General features: G+C 33.1%; 1 protein-coding gene across 4 annotated transcripts in view; it reads left to right on the top strand.

Moving 5' to 3' along the window:
- Positions 1-18,921: 18,921 nt before the first annotated feature.
- The window catches only part of TECRL (trans-2,3-enoyl-CoA reductase like), a 107,993-nt gene continuing 107,202 nt past the window's right edge, over positions 18,922-19,712 (top strand). The window contains exon 1 of one of the 4 annotated variants that reach the window (XM_081042317.1): positions 18,922-19,240. In XM_081042317.1, the coding sequence (XP_080898443.1) occupies positions 19,007-19,240 (234 nt within the window). In that variant the 5' untranslated portion in view covers positions 18,922-19,006. The remainder of the gene's footprint in view (positions 19,241-19,712) is intronic. The other 3 variants (XM_081042318.1, XM_081042316.1, XM_081042319.1) reach the window with 3 other exon arrangements.

Below are 19,712 nucleotides of genomic sequence, written 5' to 3'. Positions count from 1 at the left end.
ACCTTTCAAGTGAAACATATTCTGTGACCTGCTCCATTCTGGATATCTGAAGTGGTTATAATAGGTTTTCCTAACTAATTTCCCCACTCTTTTCCTCACGACTTCTCCAACTTACTAAACATGGGTAATGATCCTTCTGATGCTGGAGCAGTGGCCAGGCCAGGTCCTAGCTGACTAGTCGTAATCTGTCACTGATGTTATCTATAAATTGGTAGGTAATCAGTCTCTTGTGGAAAGGTCCACAGAGGTCTCTTGTGGAAAGCTCTGTCCTCCACTGGGGATCTCTTACCTGTTTTTCACTGAAAGGAATTTTTCCACCAGATGGCCAATTAAAATTCCTCCCCTAACGCTCCAGATAGGGCCTATGGCTCCTCAAAGCAGTCAATTGAGAAAGATTTAAATATAGCTGTCCTCCACCCACCCCCTTTTTTTTCACTCCTGAGTGATAGCCCTAAGCATTCCCTGTCCCAACAAACTCTAGGTGCTGTCATTATGAATGTATCTTTCATGAAACTCTCATAAAGTCCTCATGACCCCTTCTGGTTCTGTAAGCAGACTGAAGCAGACAAATATCAAATTCTGTTTGGTCTTTTCATAAAGCCCCTTTGACCAGACTTGATGTCAGCTTGGAAATTAATTCTCTCCCTTTCCCCATTGTAAGAGAAGACAATATATCATATAATTGTGAGATTTACCAAATAAATTCTAATATACAATTTATAGAGATTTTTAACTTTTAATAATTTTATATCAACAATCAAAATGAGCTACTAGTGTCATAAAAGCAAAATTGTGAAACCAATGTGCAGCAAAATATTTTCTTTTGATAATTTGTTTCTTCTGTACACCTCAAAATCATCAATTCTAATTCTTAAGCTATAATACGTAATTTTAAATATAAATATTTATCTTATCCTTTCTATTCCAAAAAACAGTACTGATTGTACATGTACACACGTACACGTAGAGTATTGTGTATGTGTATGTGTATGTGTGTTTTCACTTTTAAATTTGCTCATTTCTAGTATAGAGTTATTCTCCCTCATTCCTTAAGGGTTTAATTATGTGATTCTCTCAACCAGTTGGAACATAAGTACACACGTAAATATATGAGAATACATTTAACGTAATTTAACAATTGTGTAAGAATCCTGGCAGCTTATACTGATTACCTGAAATACGGATGAACTCGGATGACTGACTTTATGGTCACTGAAATTTAGAAAATGAAACTGGGGCTTGGGTGTTAGAAAGTTTACATACAAAATAAATTTATACCCATTAACAATACACATAAAACAAATGTATGTTGGAATCTAAAATGTACATTTCTCTTTTTGAGTGTTACAATATATATTTTCCTTTCTAAGAAGTTTTCACAAAATTTTGAAAGGACTTTGTGAGAGGTAATTTTGGTACCTACAATCACTTGAACTTATTAAACTTATTTCTATGCTGAGGTTTTAATGAAAAAAAAAATTCTCAGTTAGAAAAAATCACTAATATGTGTAATGAACATGATATTTTTTTAAGTGCTAGTTTCTCTTATAGCCTGTGTTTTTATGAGAATGTAGCCAGATGGCTTATCTTGTAAATTTCCCCAGAAGATAACATGTTTGTCAAGAAATAGAGTAGGGTCAAGAATCTAATTTTTATTAGTAAAATTGTACCATCTCATATGAAAACATATATAAATATGTATTGATTTATTTTATTTAAATTTGGAGCAAAATGCATTTTGTTGTTTATGCCACCCTTGTTACTGTTAAGACATAAACTAATGACCTACTTTGATTTTTTTTCTGAGTAATTTATCTATTCCCTCCCTCTTCTTTTTTCTTTCAATATGCTCTAAATATTTTCTTTTTATCTTTAGTTTTGAAGTTTCACTAAGATACATCTGGCTATAGATTTCTTTTTATTTATTCTGGGAGTCATTACGTTAACAGACTGAGAATTGGTGTCATTCACAGCAGAAATATGTGAAAAGGAGACTAGAAAGACAATAGAAAAGATCAATAAAACTAATATTTGCTTTTTTTAAAAAATAAACAAAATTGACAATTCTTTAACTAGACTAAAAGAGAGAGAAGTCTCAAATAAATAAAATAAATGAAAAAGGAGACTTTACAACTGATACTGCAGAAATATAATGGATCGTAAGAGACTACTGTGGACATTCATACACCAATAAATTGGATAACTAGTTGTATGACTAGTTATCACACAACTAGTTGTATGACTCCTACACACTGGATGACTGAGAAAATGTCCCCATTGAAATAGATAGTAAAAGCTGAGACACGCTATATCATAATCTCTCTCCCCCATGAAGAGCCTTACAGTGGGAGGGAAGTCCCAACTCCCTTTTTCTTCTTGAGAAAAGGGTTTGGACTGCACATTAACCGTCCAAACTTTTATGGCTGCCACCCAGGGGACTGGTTCCCAAATTACCTGATGAGGTTCTACATTTGCCAGTCATCTAGGGACCACATTAAACAAAGAGGCAGTTTGAAACAAAATTATCACCACCACCAATGCAGAAAAAGCAAGCCAAAATGCAGTCTCCCAGTTTCTCCCTGGGCAGACTTTTACTGTATACTTTCCCAGCTGCTGCCAGTGTCAAGCTTCTAATCAGCCTGCATCTGGGAGCTGACTGGGATCTTCTGGAAGTCTGAATGGGCTGCTTTCTCCTCCAAGCGCTCTCCCTGGCAGCCACATATCCACACATATAGCATCCAAACTTCAAAGGCTGCCATTCAAGGGACCGGCTACTGAGTCGTCTAACTTAGGGAACTGATAGAGCTGATTTTTTTAGTTTCCCAGGACACAGAATAAAGAGGCAGTTTTACATGGACATAGAAGCTCTCCTCCTGGCTATTCCCCCAGGCTTAGCACAGACCTAGTTGGCAAAACTAGGTCTCTCCCTAAGAGAAGATATACTGCATATCTAATATCCTGACCTTCACAGCTGCTGCCTTACAGTCAGGCTTCCAGAAAGCCTGTAGGAGCTGACAGGGCAGGCAATTAGTAATCCTCAAGGAGTCGGAATATGTGTAGGATTTCCATCTCCTTTGGGGCACTGACTGGACCTGCCATACCTTAATATCCTATGAGCCCACTAAGAACAAAAGCATGAATATGGAAAAGAACAAGGCATCAGAATATTGTACCAGCCTAAAGGTGTTTGCATCGATATTCACCAGGAATATTGGCCTATAGTTATTTGTGTTTTCTTGTGGTGCCCTTATCTGGCTTTGGCATCTGGGTAGTGGTGGCCTTGTAAAATGAGTTTGCAAATGTTTTCCAAAAAATTGAATTTTTTGGAAAAGTTTGAGAAGGATCTGAATTGATTCTTTGTTAAATTTTGGTAGAATTCACAAGTGAAGCCATCTGGTCTTGAACTTTTCTTTGTTGGGAGATATTTTAGTACTGCTTCAATCTCTTTAGTCTTTACTCATTTGTTCAGATTTTCTGTTTCTTCATGAGTCAGTCATGGTTGTTTCTATATTCCTAGGAATTTATCTATTTGTTTTAGGTTATCCAATTTATTTTTCTCAGAGGGAACTGGGTCATGTGTGGCTATATATTCAGTGTGTCCATGAGAGGAAAGGAAGACAGGGACCTCCTATTCCACCATCTTGCTGATGTCTCTCTCACCATTTCTTTTTAAAAATGAGTAATAAGTTCCAACCAGCAATATAAGAAAAACAGAAAAGCAATGCAAGTATTCAAAATATCATTGTAGAAAATTCAGATAAAAGATACGAATCATAAGAAAATTATAAAAATTGATAAAATGTTATTTTCTTCAAATTATAATTACAATCAAAATGTTTTTTTTTCCCCCAAGGGACTTTATAGCATAATCCCAAAATTACTATAAATGAGAAAAGAGCCAAACATACACAAGTTAAATCTGCAGAACAACCAAATGGGATTTGTCCTAGTTTTTATCATGGCTACTTATAAGGCTATAATAATAAAAATACTGTCATAATCATACAGGAATGAGACATTTACCAATTCACAGAATCAAATCACTATTTATTTATATGGAAACTTCATATATTGAGAGCTGGTTTTGTAGCCTAGCAGGGTCATAGCAGACTATTAAATAAACGGTATTGGGTCCACTTGTTATCATGTGGGTAAAACATGAACTCTTTGTAATAACATAAAATATCAATTTATGACGAATTATGGAGATATATTTAGAAATCACATTTTGAAAACCTTTAGAAGAAAAGCTTTATCAGTTCAGCAAATAGAAAGTTTTCTTAAAGATACCAAAATAGTTAGGCAAAGAAAAACAACAGATAAATTAAATCACTCTGAAATTAAGAGTTTGTGTTTACTAAACACAGTGTCAAGAGTAAGATATGACAAGTCAAAAGACTAGTGCAGATATTATCAATATAAATAATCAGTGAAGAATTTAAATATAGAAACTAAAGATATAATATAGCAAATTATTTGAAGGAGCAAATGATTCAATAGGAAATACAAACAAAAATCGAACTGGTTTTATCAAAAGAAAAAACATATTATCAAAAATCTATGAAAATATGGTAAATTTCATGAATATTCTTGGAAATGAAAATTCAGATCACAGCAAAAAATTATTTTACATACACTATGTTGAAAAAAATAAAGTATATGATAATATCAAGTACAGAAAAGATTGTGGAGCAATGCAAATTTTAGACACCTCAGCTGAATACTTAAATTTTACAAACACTTTGGAAAATAATTTTAGTTTCCCAGTACTATTGCTATGCCTGCATTTATGATACAACCATTGTTCTCCTGGGTGTTCAACATAGCAAAATACTTCCGTGTGTACCACGAGCTGTGTACATAAATTTTATTGCAGGATTATTTGTAAAAGAAAAAAAAAATGAAAACGACAGCTAGAAAACTTGCAAACATATAGTAAAAAATATTGTGTCCAGTCACATTTAAATACATTTTACTACATACAAAAAATATTGAATGATATAATCTGACAATGTGTGGTCTAATAATTAGCGACCATTTTCTTCTATTGGAATCACTGCTGACAATAGAATATTTGGGAGAGCAGACAAATCATAGAAGAAAAAGAACTTATATGCATATCAAAAAGCAGCCCCCAAAACTCCACAAAATATATTGACTAAGGATAAATACTATAAAATTAAAGAAAGGTAAACTGAAGGAGAGAACAAGATGTTTTTGTGGAGGAGCACAAAGAGAACTTTAGATGTTACTTTTTAATGTTATGTTACAATACTTGAATTTTTTTGTTAATACACTTTAAACTTTAAAGCTGTATTATGTGCAGTATTTTGTATTCACAATATATTTCAGAAATAAAAATAATTGAAATCCACAGGTACAATCACATGTTTAAATATGTATATTTCCTTTTATACCTACACAATACCCACAATACCTATTTAAACATGCACAAACACAAAGATTAGAGCCTGTTAGGATTAAATCCTTAACATGCATCTTCCATCATATAGGGCAATCTTCTCCATTTTGTTTAGATTGACAACCAATAAGTATTAGTTCTTCTATATTATACTCTTCCATAACTTAGTCTGTCTGAAGTATCAAGAAAAATAAAATTTTGGAAACTCTTTCAAACGAGTCAGAGGGGAGATTTCCAGTCAAGACGACAGCGTAGGTAAATGCTGTGATTCCCTCTGCTTATGACCACCTCAAAATTACAACTAAACTACATAGAAACCATGAATGGGAAGTGCCTGAAGTCTAGGTGAACTGAAGCCCTACAATTAAGGACATATACTTTTATTATTAATAATTTTTCTGTCTATAGTTTTATATATGTTTCACACATGTATATGTACTCATATATGCATGTATATATATGCATATACACTCATTTTCACACATGTATATATACTCATATACATTTTTCTTTTTCATTAGCATTCAACATTCAAAACTTTTAATTTAATTTTCAGTGACATTTCTGCTCAAGAGCTTTTAAGGTCAAGAGGTATAATAAGACTTAATAACAAAAGTGGTAATAAACATAATACTTATTTCGTGGATAAACTTGAATAAAGTTAAATATCAATATAAACATAAATATAGAAACATACTAAACTGTATTATATCAGTCAAGAGTGAAATGACAAACACATTAATATTGATCACGTAGAAGATGAACTATGTGATATTTAGAAGCACATTTTAGGGAGTTTATAAAATCATCCTGTAGATTTACTATTATTTATAGACAAAAGAAAAGAGTCATGGAAATATCTATAAAATTAGGAAAAAACAATGATTATTGTACAACTTTTTTTTATAGTTCCTGGTATAAGGTAGTTGGTGCAATGTGAATTCCACAGTGATTTTATAGTAATTATTCATCACTCTAATTTATTGAGTGCCCTTTATGTGCAGACTGCACTAAAATATAAATGATGTGATATCTTAACAGTGAAACTCCTTGCTATGAAGACTAGCCAGGGAGCAAAGCTACTAATATATTTATTAGGAGTTTAAAAGTTGCAAGACGTCATGGATTTCTGGAATAAAACTTTACATTCCTACCAGATTCTTTGTGTGTGTGTGTCTAATCTCATTACAAATGAGGAATACATTTTAAGTTAAAGGTTGTATCCATATATATTTATCTTTCATATTTACACTAACATGTTGTTTAATATACATTTCATTGTTTCTTCAATTACCTCAAATTCATATTTTATACCTAAGACGTCATCCAATCAAGAATTCCTATCTAATCCTTCATCCAATCAGGAATCAAATATTACATACTGTTCGTGTTTCTTTACTCTTTCTTCATCTGAAGCAGTCATTTAGTCATTTTTTACACTGTAACTTTTGAGGAATTTAGTTCAGATGTCTTGTTTATTTTTGTCTGATATTTCCTTATAATTAAAGTGAATGATTATTTGGGGAAGCAATACTACAGAATTAATATGTCCTCAGTTCATCATATTAGGAGATAAAAGATATCAGTTTACCATATTTTTGCTGATGTTATCATAGACCACTTATGGTGATGGTTACCAGGTATCTTCAATAAAATATACGTTTCCTTCTATAGCTAGTGATTATTTTATGGGAAGATACTTTGAAACAATTAAATATCCTGTTTTGTTGTCTACTGAAGATTACTTCCTTAAATATTTTTAATATCATGGTAGAAAAATGGTGTATTTATGATTCTATTATGCCTTATTAGTTGGTATTATACTGTAAACATTTTTCATTCTTCACTATTTATGTGATTGCATAGACCAATAATACAGGAGATACAAAAAGTGTCTGATGTATTATTCTGTGAATATGAAGTAGTCTAGTTTACACATAACTATTTTTTTCTATTTAGATTAAACTATGTGAATTGTAGCATAAATGTACCAAAATCTAAACAACATGACAATTCCAGACAATCATAAAGCAAGATGACATTTCAAATACTAAAATAGTCGATCTTTCTGCCTCCAGTTGAAAAACGTATCTCAAACATTGCAAGACATATTATTTAATATTTTAAGTATGCATTAAAACTTAAATAAAAATAATATTACTTATTTTTAAATTATGAGAATTAGGAGTTAAAACTCTCACTCTGTACTGTCTTAGTCTTGCTCTGATTTCTTGTTTTAGTCTAGTTTTCTTGAAGACCAATGAAACTGAAGGAATGTAATGGCCTCAATCCCTCATCCCATGAAAAAATCAACTACATATGATAAAAAAAGACACAGCAAAGTTCTTCATTGTCAAATTGAACCTTAACTTTTCCTTTGACCATTACTTTCCTACAACTTACCAAAGTAGAGAGCAACTGCATAAAAAGTGTTTACTTTTGTTTTTAAATAAACAGATCCCAAGTACGGGGATTTTTCTTTCTCTTAAGTTCTTTCAACGTTGATAAAGGAGCTCTCTAGTCCACACCATTCAAAGCAAGAGATCCCTGAAAGGAGAGAATTAGGCATGGCCTCAACTCTCAAAATAAAGGTAAGTACGTGCCAACACACATGCTTGAGAGAACAACTGTAATCACAAGACAGACTTTGCGGAAAGGCAGGCCTGAATGATCTGGAATCCTCCAGGGATGATTTGGAAAACACAAGGGAGGTCATAGACAACTGTCCTAAGAAAAAGGAAAGCATGCAATTAAGAAAAATGAAGCAAGCAGAGCTGAGTAAAAACTGAGATTGAATGGTGTGTGGTGAATTTATAATTTGTATAAATGGTTCATAAAAAAATTTAGTAAAGATTCAAATCAAAATAAAAAAAATAGACAATCAAGATAAACAGAAATACATGGCCTGTTTGAAACTGAATAGAAACGTAAATTCTGTCTCCTTTTTATTTTTTCTCTTCCAGGGAAATACACACAAGATAAGACTGTGTTTTCCTCAATTTTCTTTAAAAAAGATTAAATCTCTATCCAATTGATGTGGTTTTCAGGAAACCATTTAATTTCACCATAGTCTTGGTGAAGTACAGAGACTTTCACCTGAGTCTGTTTTATTAATTAATAATAATGTCATAAGATTTCACAGTACATTTCCACATACATTACTTTAATTGCACAATAACCTTGTGAGGGAAGGACTGTTGTATAGGTTGCATTTCTATTTTTTACTATTATTGATTTTAACCAGGAAATACACTTTTAAATATTACTTGGAAATCATAAATAGAAGGATCATTAGAGATCATATCGAGAATGTGCTCATTTCATGAATGATATGACTAGTGTTAAGAGAGGTTCCCAGTTTACACGATATCACATAGCACACATAGACAGAGTTAGAACAAGAATCTACATCTCTGACTTTAACTCCAGAGCTCTTTCCCTTACTTTTCAGCTACATTGCCTTTTTCAATAGAGCTTATCTATTTGAACAGATTTATTCTTTTTTATTTCTTACTGATGATTATCTAGATCAACTCTCTTAATCTGTTGGCCAAAAATGTAAAACTGAAACTTTGTCATGGTAAGAACACCTATCCCTTTCCTGCTAACATCTCTCCTATCCGTTTCCTGCTATCACAAGTGATTTATTTCATGTAACCAAAATAATTCTTCAATTATTATGTATAATTATGTATTAGTTGAAATAGTAACATTAGCGACTTTAACATTTTGTAGTTTAAGGACTTTCAGAAACTTGTGTAATAGGTCAGGATATAAAATATTCTTTGGGGAAAGTGAGTATACTCTGGAGACTCAGAAAATAATTTATTTTTGTATTGCTAAGGTCCTTTCTATTTGCTTTCAGATTGCTGATTCAGAACCCATTTCATAGTTCATTGGTATCACTGAAATTGGGCAAATAGAAAAAAAAATAAGACAATATAAACTTTACAGGAGAAGAGGATATAATATACTTGCAGATATCTTGAGGTGTTAATTAAACTAGGTCAGAACTGTGTCTACCTGTCAGTATGATTATTCTGAGTAAATTTCACTTTCCTGTGAGCTAGTATCATAACCATTTAAATTTAGAAAGGTAGAGAACATGTATAATCTGAATGTTTGACTAGGTGATGCTGTGAAGAAAGACATAGATATAATTTTGGGAGGCATAAATCTGATTTTGGAGGCCAACACTCAGGAAATACATTATATATATAATACATTATATATAATATATATATACATATATTATATATATGTATGCATAATATATATACATATATGTGCGTTACACATATGTACACACATATATATTTATACACATACATGTGTGTATATATACACATATATATGCATATATATGTGTGTGTATGTATACACACACACAGCTTCTATTTTTGAGAAGCTTCTCTATTTACTTCATATGTGTTGTTTATCAGATTTCATAAAAGTCTTGTGAAATCCATAATGTTATCAAAACATAAGAGATAAAGGAAAGCTTGAGATCACATATCTATTTAATTACAACAAGAACTTCCTAAACCCATACTATTTCACTAAACAATGCTATTTCCTACATACCTATTACTTGCTTATATATCTGTCTAGGTCCAAATATAGTGTATCTTTATATATGTTTTGATTTTCTGCTCATACTTTAACTTCCTAGACTCCAATTCTTTGTACCTAATACATACGAGTTTCCCATGAGAATTGCGGAAAATAAATATCCATGACAAGATATTTAAATGACAAGTAAATATAACAAATGATTCTGAAAACAAAAAGATGTCCCACATCATCTATTATTAGAGAATTGCATATTAAAACATCACAACTATTAGATTTAACAAATCCACATCACACCTATTAGAATTACCAAATCTATAACATTGACAACACCAAATTCTGGTGAGGATATGTAGCAACAGAAACTCTCATTCATTGATGGTGGGAATGCAAAATGGTACAGCAATTTTGTACATGAGTCTGAAATTTCTTACAAAGCTAAACATAGGTCTACCCTTCAATCCAGCAGTCATACTCCTAGTTGTCTACTCAAGTTAATTGAAATTTATATCCATGCAAAAACCTGAACATGAATGTCTATAGCAGCAACCAAGACATCCTTCAATAGATTAATGAATAAACTGTGGAACATCCATACAATGGGGTATTACTCAGTGATTTAAAAAAGAAATAAATAAAGAAAAAAATAACAACCTCTAAGATAAGAAAAGCCTGGAGGAAACTTAATTTCATATTGCTAAATGAAAAAAGCCAGTCTAAAACCACAACATACTACATATGATTCCAACTAATGATATTCTTTTTTTTTAAATTTATTTATTAGTTTCAGGTGTACAAGACAAGGTAATACTTAGACGTTCATCATTTATATCCCTCACACTGTGAACCCCTCTCCCCCCAGCCACTATCCCTCCGACCTCACACTGAGCCATCACATTATATATATAAAACTAATGATATTCTTAAAAATCCAGAACTATGAAGAAAGTAAAAGATCAGCGTTTGCCAGAAGTTCCAGAGGAAAGGAGTGGGGAGGGGTGGATAGGTGGATCACAGTACATGTTCAGGTCAGTGAAACTATTTTGTATGTTATATCATGGTAGATACATAACTTTTTGCATTTGTCAAAACTCATAGAACTGTAAAACACAAAGACTAAAGTCTAAAGTATAGACTTTACTTAATAAATATCTATCAATATTGATTCTTCAACTGTAACAAATATTCCACACTAATGCAAATATTAATAATAGGAGATAATTGTGTGTTGGAGGTGATGGCAGAGAAAAGAGTTTATGGGAACTTCGTACTCTCCATTATTCATTTTTTCTGTAAATTTTTCTAACGGTGCTCCAAAAATAAGTCTATTTATTACTTAAAATGATCTAAGAAGAAGTAGCACTTCATACAAAAATTAAATTGAAATGGAATGCTTTCTCTCAAAAAGATATGAAACATATGAGGGTAAAGAGAAATGATATTATAACCCACCCTTCACATTTCATTATTAATAAATGCAATTATAATAAATTGCATTTGATACTGCATCTTTGTTATAATAGTTTACTATAAAAAATATATATATGAGTATATTACAATCTAGTTTAAAAAGTAGTATCCCAGTCTAGTATTAAACAAATATCAATTCAGGGTGTTATTTTCATTGTGATCTATAGAGCAATAACTTCATAAGAATATCTTAGCAAATACAAAACATTTTATTTTAAAACAACTTCAAAATGTATAATGAAATAGTAAATCGCATAATATCTGAAATGACTTTTATTCTCCAAATGTTTACCTTTGTAAAAATTGGTACAGACAAAAATCTGCAATTTTCCCCATTTAAATAATGCTGTTTACTCCCAATTTTTCCTCTTTCTACATTCCTTGGTGTGTGTGGGAGGTGTGTGTTTATGTTTTTATTTTGGAATAATTTTACAACATCAAAAATAAAGCACAGACTTTTTGTGTGTTCTTTTTATCCAGCTTTCCTAACATTAACATTTTGCATAACCATGGTATATTTATGAAAACTCATAAATTAACATTTATACAATATTGATACTGATACAAACATAATACTGATACAAACACAAACTATATGTTATTCTTATTTTACCAGTTTTTTTCATTAATTTATCATTCTGTTCCAGAAAAAGGTCAGGGTACCACACTGTATTTTCTAGCCATGTCCCCATGTACATATTTTCTGTCTGTCACTGTCTCTCCATTTTCCTTATATTTTATATTCTTGACAGTTTTAAAGAGTATTTGGTATTTTGTAAAATGACCCTCAATTTCTGTCTGCCTGATGATTTTCCATGGTTATACTGAAGTAATGAACTCTTGGAAGAATACCATAATAGTGAAGTGTCCTCTTCTCATGATATCAGTGGGTACATTATATGATCATGAATTTTCATGGTGATATTAGATTTAGCCTCTTGATTGAAATGCTGTCTGCCAATTTTCTCCACTATAAAGTTTCAATTTTCCCTTTTCATTCATTATTTTTTTTGTAAGTGTGTCACTATGTGAAACCCACACTCAAGGGGAGGATATCTGTATGTATTATTTGAAATCCATGTGCAAGAATATTTTGATCCCTATCCCCATTTATTTATTTATTTATTTATTTATTTATTTATTTATTGTTTATTTAATCATTTATTTATGACAGTGTGTACTATTGTCCTTTTAGTTTATATTGCTCTTTGAACTAGAATTTATTATCATTAGTATTTATTTTCTTACTTGAATTATTCCAACTTAGGAAATGAGAGATCTTTCAGTTTAGCTCCTATGTCCTTTTGATTATTCCTTTTCCTAAATATAGAAACTATCAAATTTCTGGTTCTCATGGTGGAGTAGGTAAATGCTATGTTTGCATCCTCAAATGACCACATCAAAATTATAACTAAAGTACATAACAGCCATTGCTGACAATTGCCTGAAGTGTAGCTGAACTGAAACCCTACAACTAAAGACATATAGAAGTAATATAGAAGTTACTTTAAGAGTGGTAGGAGGGGCTGGTCCCACAGAAGCATGTGACCATTAAATACTGGGAGGGATATCTCAGCCATAAAGACACTACTCTTAAAGTGCTCATGCACAGGCTTACTTACTGACGGAACCCTTCCCTCTGATCTCCAGCACTGGGGCAGCATCTTGAAAGGTGTCAGGGACATACAGGGAGGAACTGAATCGTGTGGCATCAGGGCAAGGGCTGGAGGGTCAGCTTTCTTCTGAATGGAGGAGCTAGCACAAGCCATTGTTTCTTTGTTGAGCCCTCTCCCCTATTGGCATGCAGATGCAGGTAGCCACCATAACTGAGTCTCCATCAATCTGGCTAACATCACTCTGCCCTGAGACCCACTCTATTCAACATTCTGGACCAAGTACGCCACTTCCAGTGGCTTTTCCATACAAACAGCCTGCCTTGGATAATGCTGCAGCCTTTCCTAAAATCTCTCAAAGGTTCACAAAACCCACAGAAGGATAATCTGGCTTCTGTTGTCCTATACCTCTGGCTGAATAGCCCCAAGCCTGGCACAAATGACAGCCAGCCTTGGTTTGAGGCTTGGCCTCTCAAGGCACCTTAAAGCCCAGCAAGTGTAGCTGCTATCTGCAGATTATGTTGTGCCTCATGCCAGGTAGCCCAAGGCAGGACACAGGCTGCACCTGAACTTGGCCTATGACAGGGTCCCTACCAGGAGGCCCCAGGGCTGGCACACTAGGTGGCCACCTTTGGAACAAACCAGCGTATTACCTGGCCTCCTCCAAGGATGACACATCCAAAGGATAGATCAATTAGGCACCAGAATCCTGATAAAGCAAATCATGCACTGTAGGGTCAGCCCTTGCATAACACTCCTCCACAGCAGTCACAGCCAGTCTTCACAACCAATCAGCCCGAGAGTCAATTCTGCCTACTGACATGCCAACAGTAATAAATGTTCAACTACAACAGGAGTGCACCTAAGGGACTGCATAAGGGAGACACTTGGAGTTCATGGCTCAAGTGACCAGGAATGTTTCTCCACTGAGTCCCACAGCACACCTACAATATTAGGCCACTCTGCTAAGACCAGGAGACATAGGAGCCCTGCCTAATACATAGAAACAAACAAAGGGAGTCAGCCAAAATGGGGAGATGAAGAAATATATACCAAATAAAAGAAAAGAACAAAGCTCCAGAAAAAGAACTAAACAAAGTGGAAACAAGAAATCTACTAGATGCAGAGTTCTAAACAATGATTATAAGTATGTTTAAAGATCTCAGGGAGAACTTCAACAATGAAATAGCAAACATAAAAAAAGAATCAATCAGAAATAAAGACTACAATAACTGAAATAAAGTATATATTAAAGGGAATCAATAGATTAGATGAAGCAAAAGATCAGATCAGTGATTTAGAAGATAAGGTAGCTTAAAACACTCAATCAGAACAGCAGAAAGACAAAAAAAAAAATCCAAGAAATGAGGATACTTTAAGGGGTGTTAACATATGCAATATATTGATATGAAAAGGAGAAGAGAATGAGCAAAAAATTTAAAACCTATTTGAAGAAATAATGACAGAAAACTACCCAAACCTGCCAAAGGAAACAGACATACAACTCACAGGAACAGCAGAGAGTCCTAAATAAGATGAACCCAAAGAGGTCCACACCAAGACATACAATAATTAAAATACCAAAGGTTAAAAACGAAGAAAGAACCCTAAGAGCATCAAGAGAAAAACATTCAGTTACCTATAAGGGAGGTCCCATAGACTGTCAGAGGATTTCTCAACAGAAACTTTGCAGGACAGAAGAGATTGTCATGAAATATTCAAAGTGATGAAAAGCAAGGACCTACAACCAAGATCACTCTACCCAGCAAGCCATCATTTAGAACTGAAGGATACATAAAGAGCTTCCTAGAAAAAAGAAATGCTAAAGGAGTTCCAAACTAGAATTACAAGGAATCTTGGAGAGACTTTTTATGATTAAAACAAACAAACAAAAGAACATAAATAAGGAACTATCAACAAAACAGGTAATCAACCAAATGGGAAAAGATATTAATATTTGCAAACAACTCCAATAAGGGGCTAATATCAAAAATATATAAGGAACTCATACAACTCAACACCAAAAAATCAAATAATTCAATTAAAAAAAATAGGCAGAGGACCTGAATAGACATTACTCCAAAGAGGACGTACAGATGGCTAATAGACATATGAAAACACACTCAACATCACTAATCATCACAGAAATGCAAATAAAAACCACAGTGAGACATCACCTCATACTAGTTAGAATGGCTATCATCAACAAAGCAAGTAATAACAAGTGTTGGAGAGGCTGTGGAGAAAAAGAAACCCTCATACACTGTTGATGGGAATGCAGATCGGTGCAGCCGCTATGGAAGGCAGTGTGGAGGTTCCTCAGAAAATTGAGAATAGAATTACCATATGACCCAGCAATCCCTCTCCTGGGTATCTACCCCAAAAAAATCTGAAAGCATTATCCATTAAGATATATGTGCTCTGATGCTCATTGTGGTTTTATTTATGGTGGGCAAGACATGGAAACAACCAAAGTGTTCTTTGATAGACGAATGGATAAAGATGTTGTGATATACGTATATACTCAATGGAATACTACTCTGCCATAAAAAAGATGAAATAGTGCCATTTGAGACAAAATGGATGGATCTTGAGATTATTATGCTAAACAAAATAAGTCAGACAGAAAAAGTCGAGACCCATATGACTTCACTGGTATGTGGGACATAGAACTGAAAACAACAAAGGGACAATATAAACAAATAAAGAAACAAAAAACTTAAAGACACAGACAATAGTTTAGTGGTTACCAGAGGATAAGGGGAGAAGAGAATAATGAAAGAAGGCAAGAGGGTCAAATATATGGTGATGGAAGGAGAACTGACTCCAGGTGGTGAACACACAATGTTATATATAAATGATGTATTACAGAAGTCTACACTTGAAACCTATTTAATTTTACTAACAATTTTCACCTCAATAAATTGTAACTTATAGAAATCATAGATATGAAAAATAAAATGGCAATAACTACATATCTATCAACAATTACTTTAAATGTAAATGGATCAAATGCTCTAATCAAAAGATAACGTGGCTCAATGGACGATAAAATGAGACCCTTACATATGCTTCCTACATGGACTCACTTCAGTTCGAAAGACACACAGACTGAAAGTAAAGGGATAGGAAAAAGATAATTCATGAAAATGGAAAAAAAAAATTGGGGTATCAATACCTCTACCAGACAAAACAGACTTTAAAACAAAGGCTCTAACAAGAGACAAAGAGGGACCCAGTAATCCAATTCTGGGTATTTATCCAAAGAAACCCAAAATGCTACTTCAAGGGGACATGTGCATTCATATGTTCATTGCAGCGTTGTTTACAATGGCCAAGATATGGAGGCAGCCTGGGTGTCTGTCAATGGATAAATGGATAAAGACAAGGTGGTACATATATACAATGGAATACTGCTCAGCGGCGGAAGGGAATGAGTTCTTGCCATCTGTGGCTGCATTGGCGGACCTGGAGAGTATTGTGCTGAGTGTAGCATGACATACAGAGAAACATAGATGCAATATGATTTCACTTATGTATGGAATCTAAAGAATAAAATAAAGAACAGAAACAAATTCATAAATAAAGGTAATATTTTGATGGTTGCCAGATGAGGTATTGGGGTATTGGGGAAGGGGTATTAGGGAGGTGGGTGAAGAAGGGGAAGAGGTTAAGAAGTGAAAATTGGTTGTTAAACAGTAGTCATGGGGATGTAAGGTATAGTGTAAGGGATATAGTTAATAATACTGTAATAACTATGTATGGTGTCAAATGGGTACTGGATTTATTGGGGCAATAGATGGGGGTTTGGAAGCAGGGTGAAAAGTGAAGGGGTTAAGAAGTACAAATTGGTAGTTACACAATAGTCATGGAAATGTAAAGCATAGGGAATATAGTCAATAATTTAGTAATGACTATGTATAGTGCCCGTTGGGTACTAGATTAATCAGGAGTATCACTGCTTAAATTATACAAATGTCTAACCCCTATGATTTACACTTGCAGTTAGTATAAAATAATATTGAATGTCAACTATAATTGAATTTAAAAGAGGGGAAGGTGAAGGGGAATAAAAGCTTCAAATCTCTGGTTTAAAACAAATAAGTCATGGTAATGTAACGTACAGCATGGGAATTACAGTCAATAATATTGTGAATAATATTTTAAAAAAATAGAAACTATTATATTGTGAAAATACATTGTATGGGTTGCAGTTATGTCATTTTATATACTGCAATAGTTTACTCCAGCCATGTTGGCATCACATCATTCTGCCTACACCTTCAAGACACATTTATCAATTATGTATTTATTAATTTAGTACATGTTTATTGGGCACATATTGTGTGCCAGATGCTATTCTAGGCATTGTAGATAGTTTAGGGGATGAGAACATATATACATATAACAAGATGCTAAAGAAGCAGAACCTTGTAGACTTCACAGAGAATATGCAAAAGAAAAAGCATGCCCTGCACTTTATTGAGCAGACTATTGCATTATCTGCTTCAGTATAGATACTGGTAGCTCTAGCTGTTGTGTTAAAGAGAAACTATAGATGGGTCAATGTTGCTATAGGAAGACAAGTTAGGAAAAGCAATACAGGTGAGACTGATGCTCTGAAGTTAGCTGTAGGGATGGAGAGAAAATTGTTTTGGATTACTGATGGATTAGATCTGAGGTGTGGGAAAAAGGGAGATAGTAAGGATGATTCCATGTTTGGAGTCCGGAACACTTTGGTGATGAAATTGCACTCACATGTGCATGTGTGTGCATGTGCAAGTGTGTGTGTAAATACATGCACACACATAAATACATGTATTTCTCTTTTATGCTTTTTTAAACATTGAATATTGAGTGTAGTGGTGGTCTAAAGTATGAAAATGAGAACTGGATAGTGTACAAGTAAATCTCCAGTGCATAATGTGTAATAAAAACTAAAAATAAGTAATACATTATTTAATTAAAAAAAGTAAAGATTAGCCTCACCTAGATATACAGATTCCACGTCTGTAATTGTAGCTGTTTTCCTTTCAGTGTTTTCATTGAAAATAATATCCAAGATATTTTTCTGTAATATCATTTTGAATCAGTAACAATATGTTTTAGATTTTTTTCAGTTGTTTCTTCAAATTTAACAGGTCTCATAGTACTTGGAATCTTTTTCATAAATTTGTCTTTCCAGGTTGATTATTATTTTTCATTGTTTATTCTGAGATTATTTGAATTTACCATAATTTAGTGTATTGGTAAATGTGATGTTTAGTATTAATTTATTTTATGTATAAGATCAATGATTTTCCAATGATATATAATGTATAGAAATGTTAAAATAAAGTTAACTTCCTTTTACTTAATTTATAAAACTATTCTCAATTTATGGAGTTAAGAATTCATCCATTTTGTATCAGATAGATATATATTAAAAACACACCAGAAGTCTTTATTAGGAAACATCTATAAAAATTTTTGTTATGTAATATTACACTAGGCATTTTCACATTTAATTATGAGATAGCACTAATCTAATTTTTAAATTCATTTGAATATGAACATGTGTATAATAATATATGTCCTTGAAGATTAATGCATCCAGAATTCAGAGAAAATAAAAATTCTGTCTACTGCTTTCTTGCTTGGAATTTCAGATTCTACTGGTCATATTAAGAAGCAGAGATAAAAGGAGAAAGCAAAAAATAATTGAAATGCTAGTAAAGTAATCCTCTACATTGCAGCAATTGACAATGGTGTGTTATATATAGAAAAAAGATCAGTCATTGTTTTTAACCCTGCTAAATAAAACTGAACTCTTGGAATGGCAAGCCACTTGACCTTTCTGGTTTCACCAGCAGTATTTAACTGGTGTAAAGGAAACACACTTGCAAAGTGTCTCCTGTTGACATGACAGATTCTCCTGGTAGTTCACACAATGTTCATAAGGCCCAAGTCTCTTTCTTCAGAAAGCAAGAGGGAATTATTTTCCCAAGGAGCTACCCGGTCCATGCTGAAGAATAACATGAGAAATTTTCACTCTTTGTCACAACTCGTACTTTCAGCAGGCCCTCTGAAATCAACTCCAGCGGTTAAACATGCAAAAACTTCTCATTTTGAGATTGAAATACTTGATGCTCAAACAAGAAAACAGATATGTATCGTAGATAAGGTGAGTTTTATTTATTTATTGAAATTTATCTGTCTTATCTGTCCCGATGATGATTAATCACTTGCTTAAAAGGTGACAAGACTGTACAAAAAAATATTCCTGGCTTTTAGTGTTAATTTTTTTGATGAGCAGGATATTTTATACTGTGTTTTAGTAGAAGATATTTGCTGCATCATTCTTAATCAATTTAAATGGTAATTAACAATTACTAGGTTCTGGCTGTTTTGCTAACATTGACCATTGTCGGGAGACAAAATTTCCAGGGCTCACCTTTTCAGTCTACATGAAAAACAAAAGTCTCCAGGTTTTTCTTTTCGTGTACTTCATTGCATATTCATATTATCAGAGCATTTAATAGTATTTATAGAAAATAGCAAGCAAATGCCACTAAAGTTACAAAAAATTCTATTTTGTGTATATGATAAAATCATCATTTAAAAATTTGATTTACTTGTCCTGAAAAATAAGATTC

Source organism: Rhinolophus hipposideros (genome assembly GCF_964194185.1).
Source record: "Rhinolophus hipposideros genome assembly, chromosome: 1".
NCBI lineage: Eukaryota > Metazoa > Chordata > Mammalia > Chiroptera > Rhinolophidae > Rhinolophus > Rhinolophus hipposideros.
The sequence above is the reverse complement of the archived record's forward strand: the minus strand, read 5'-3'. Positions and strand labels throughout refer to the sequence as shown.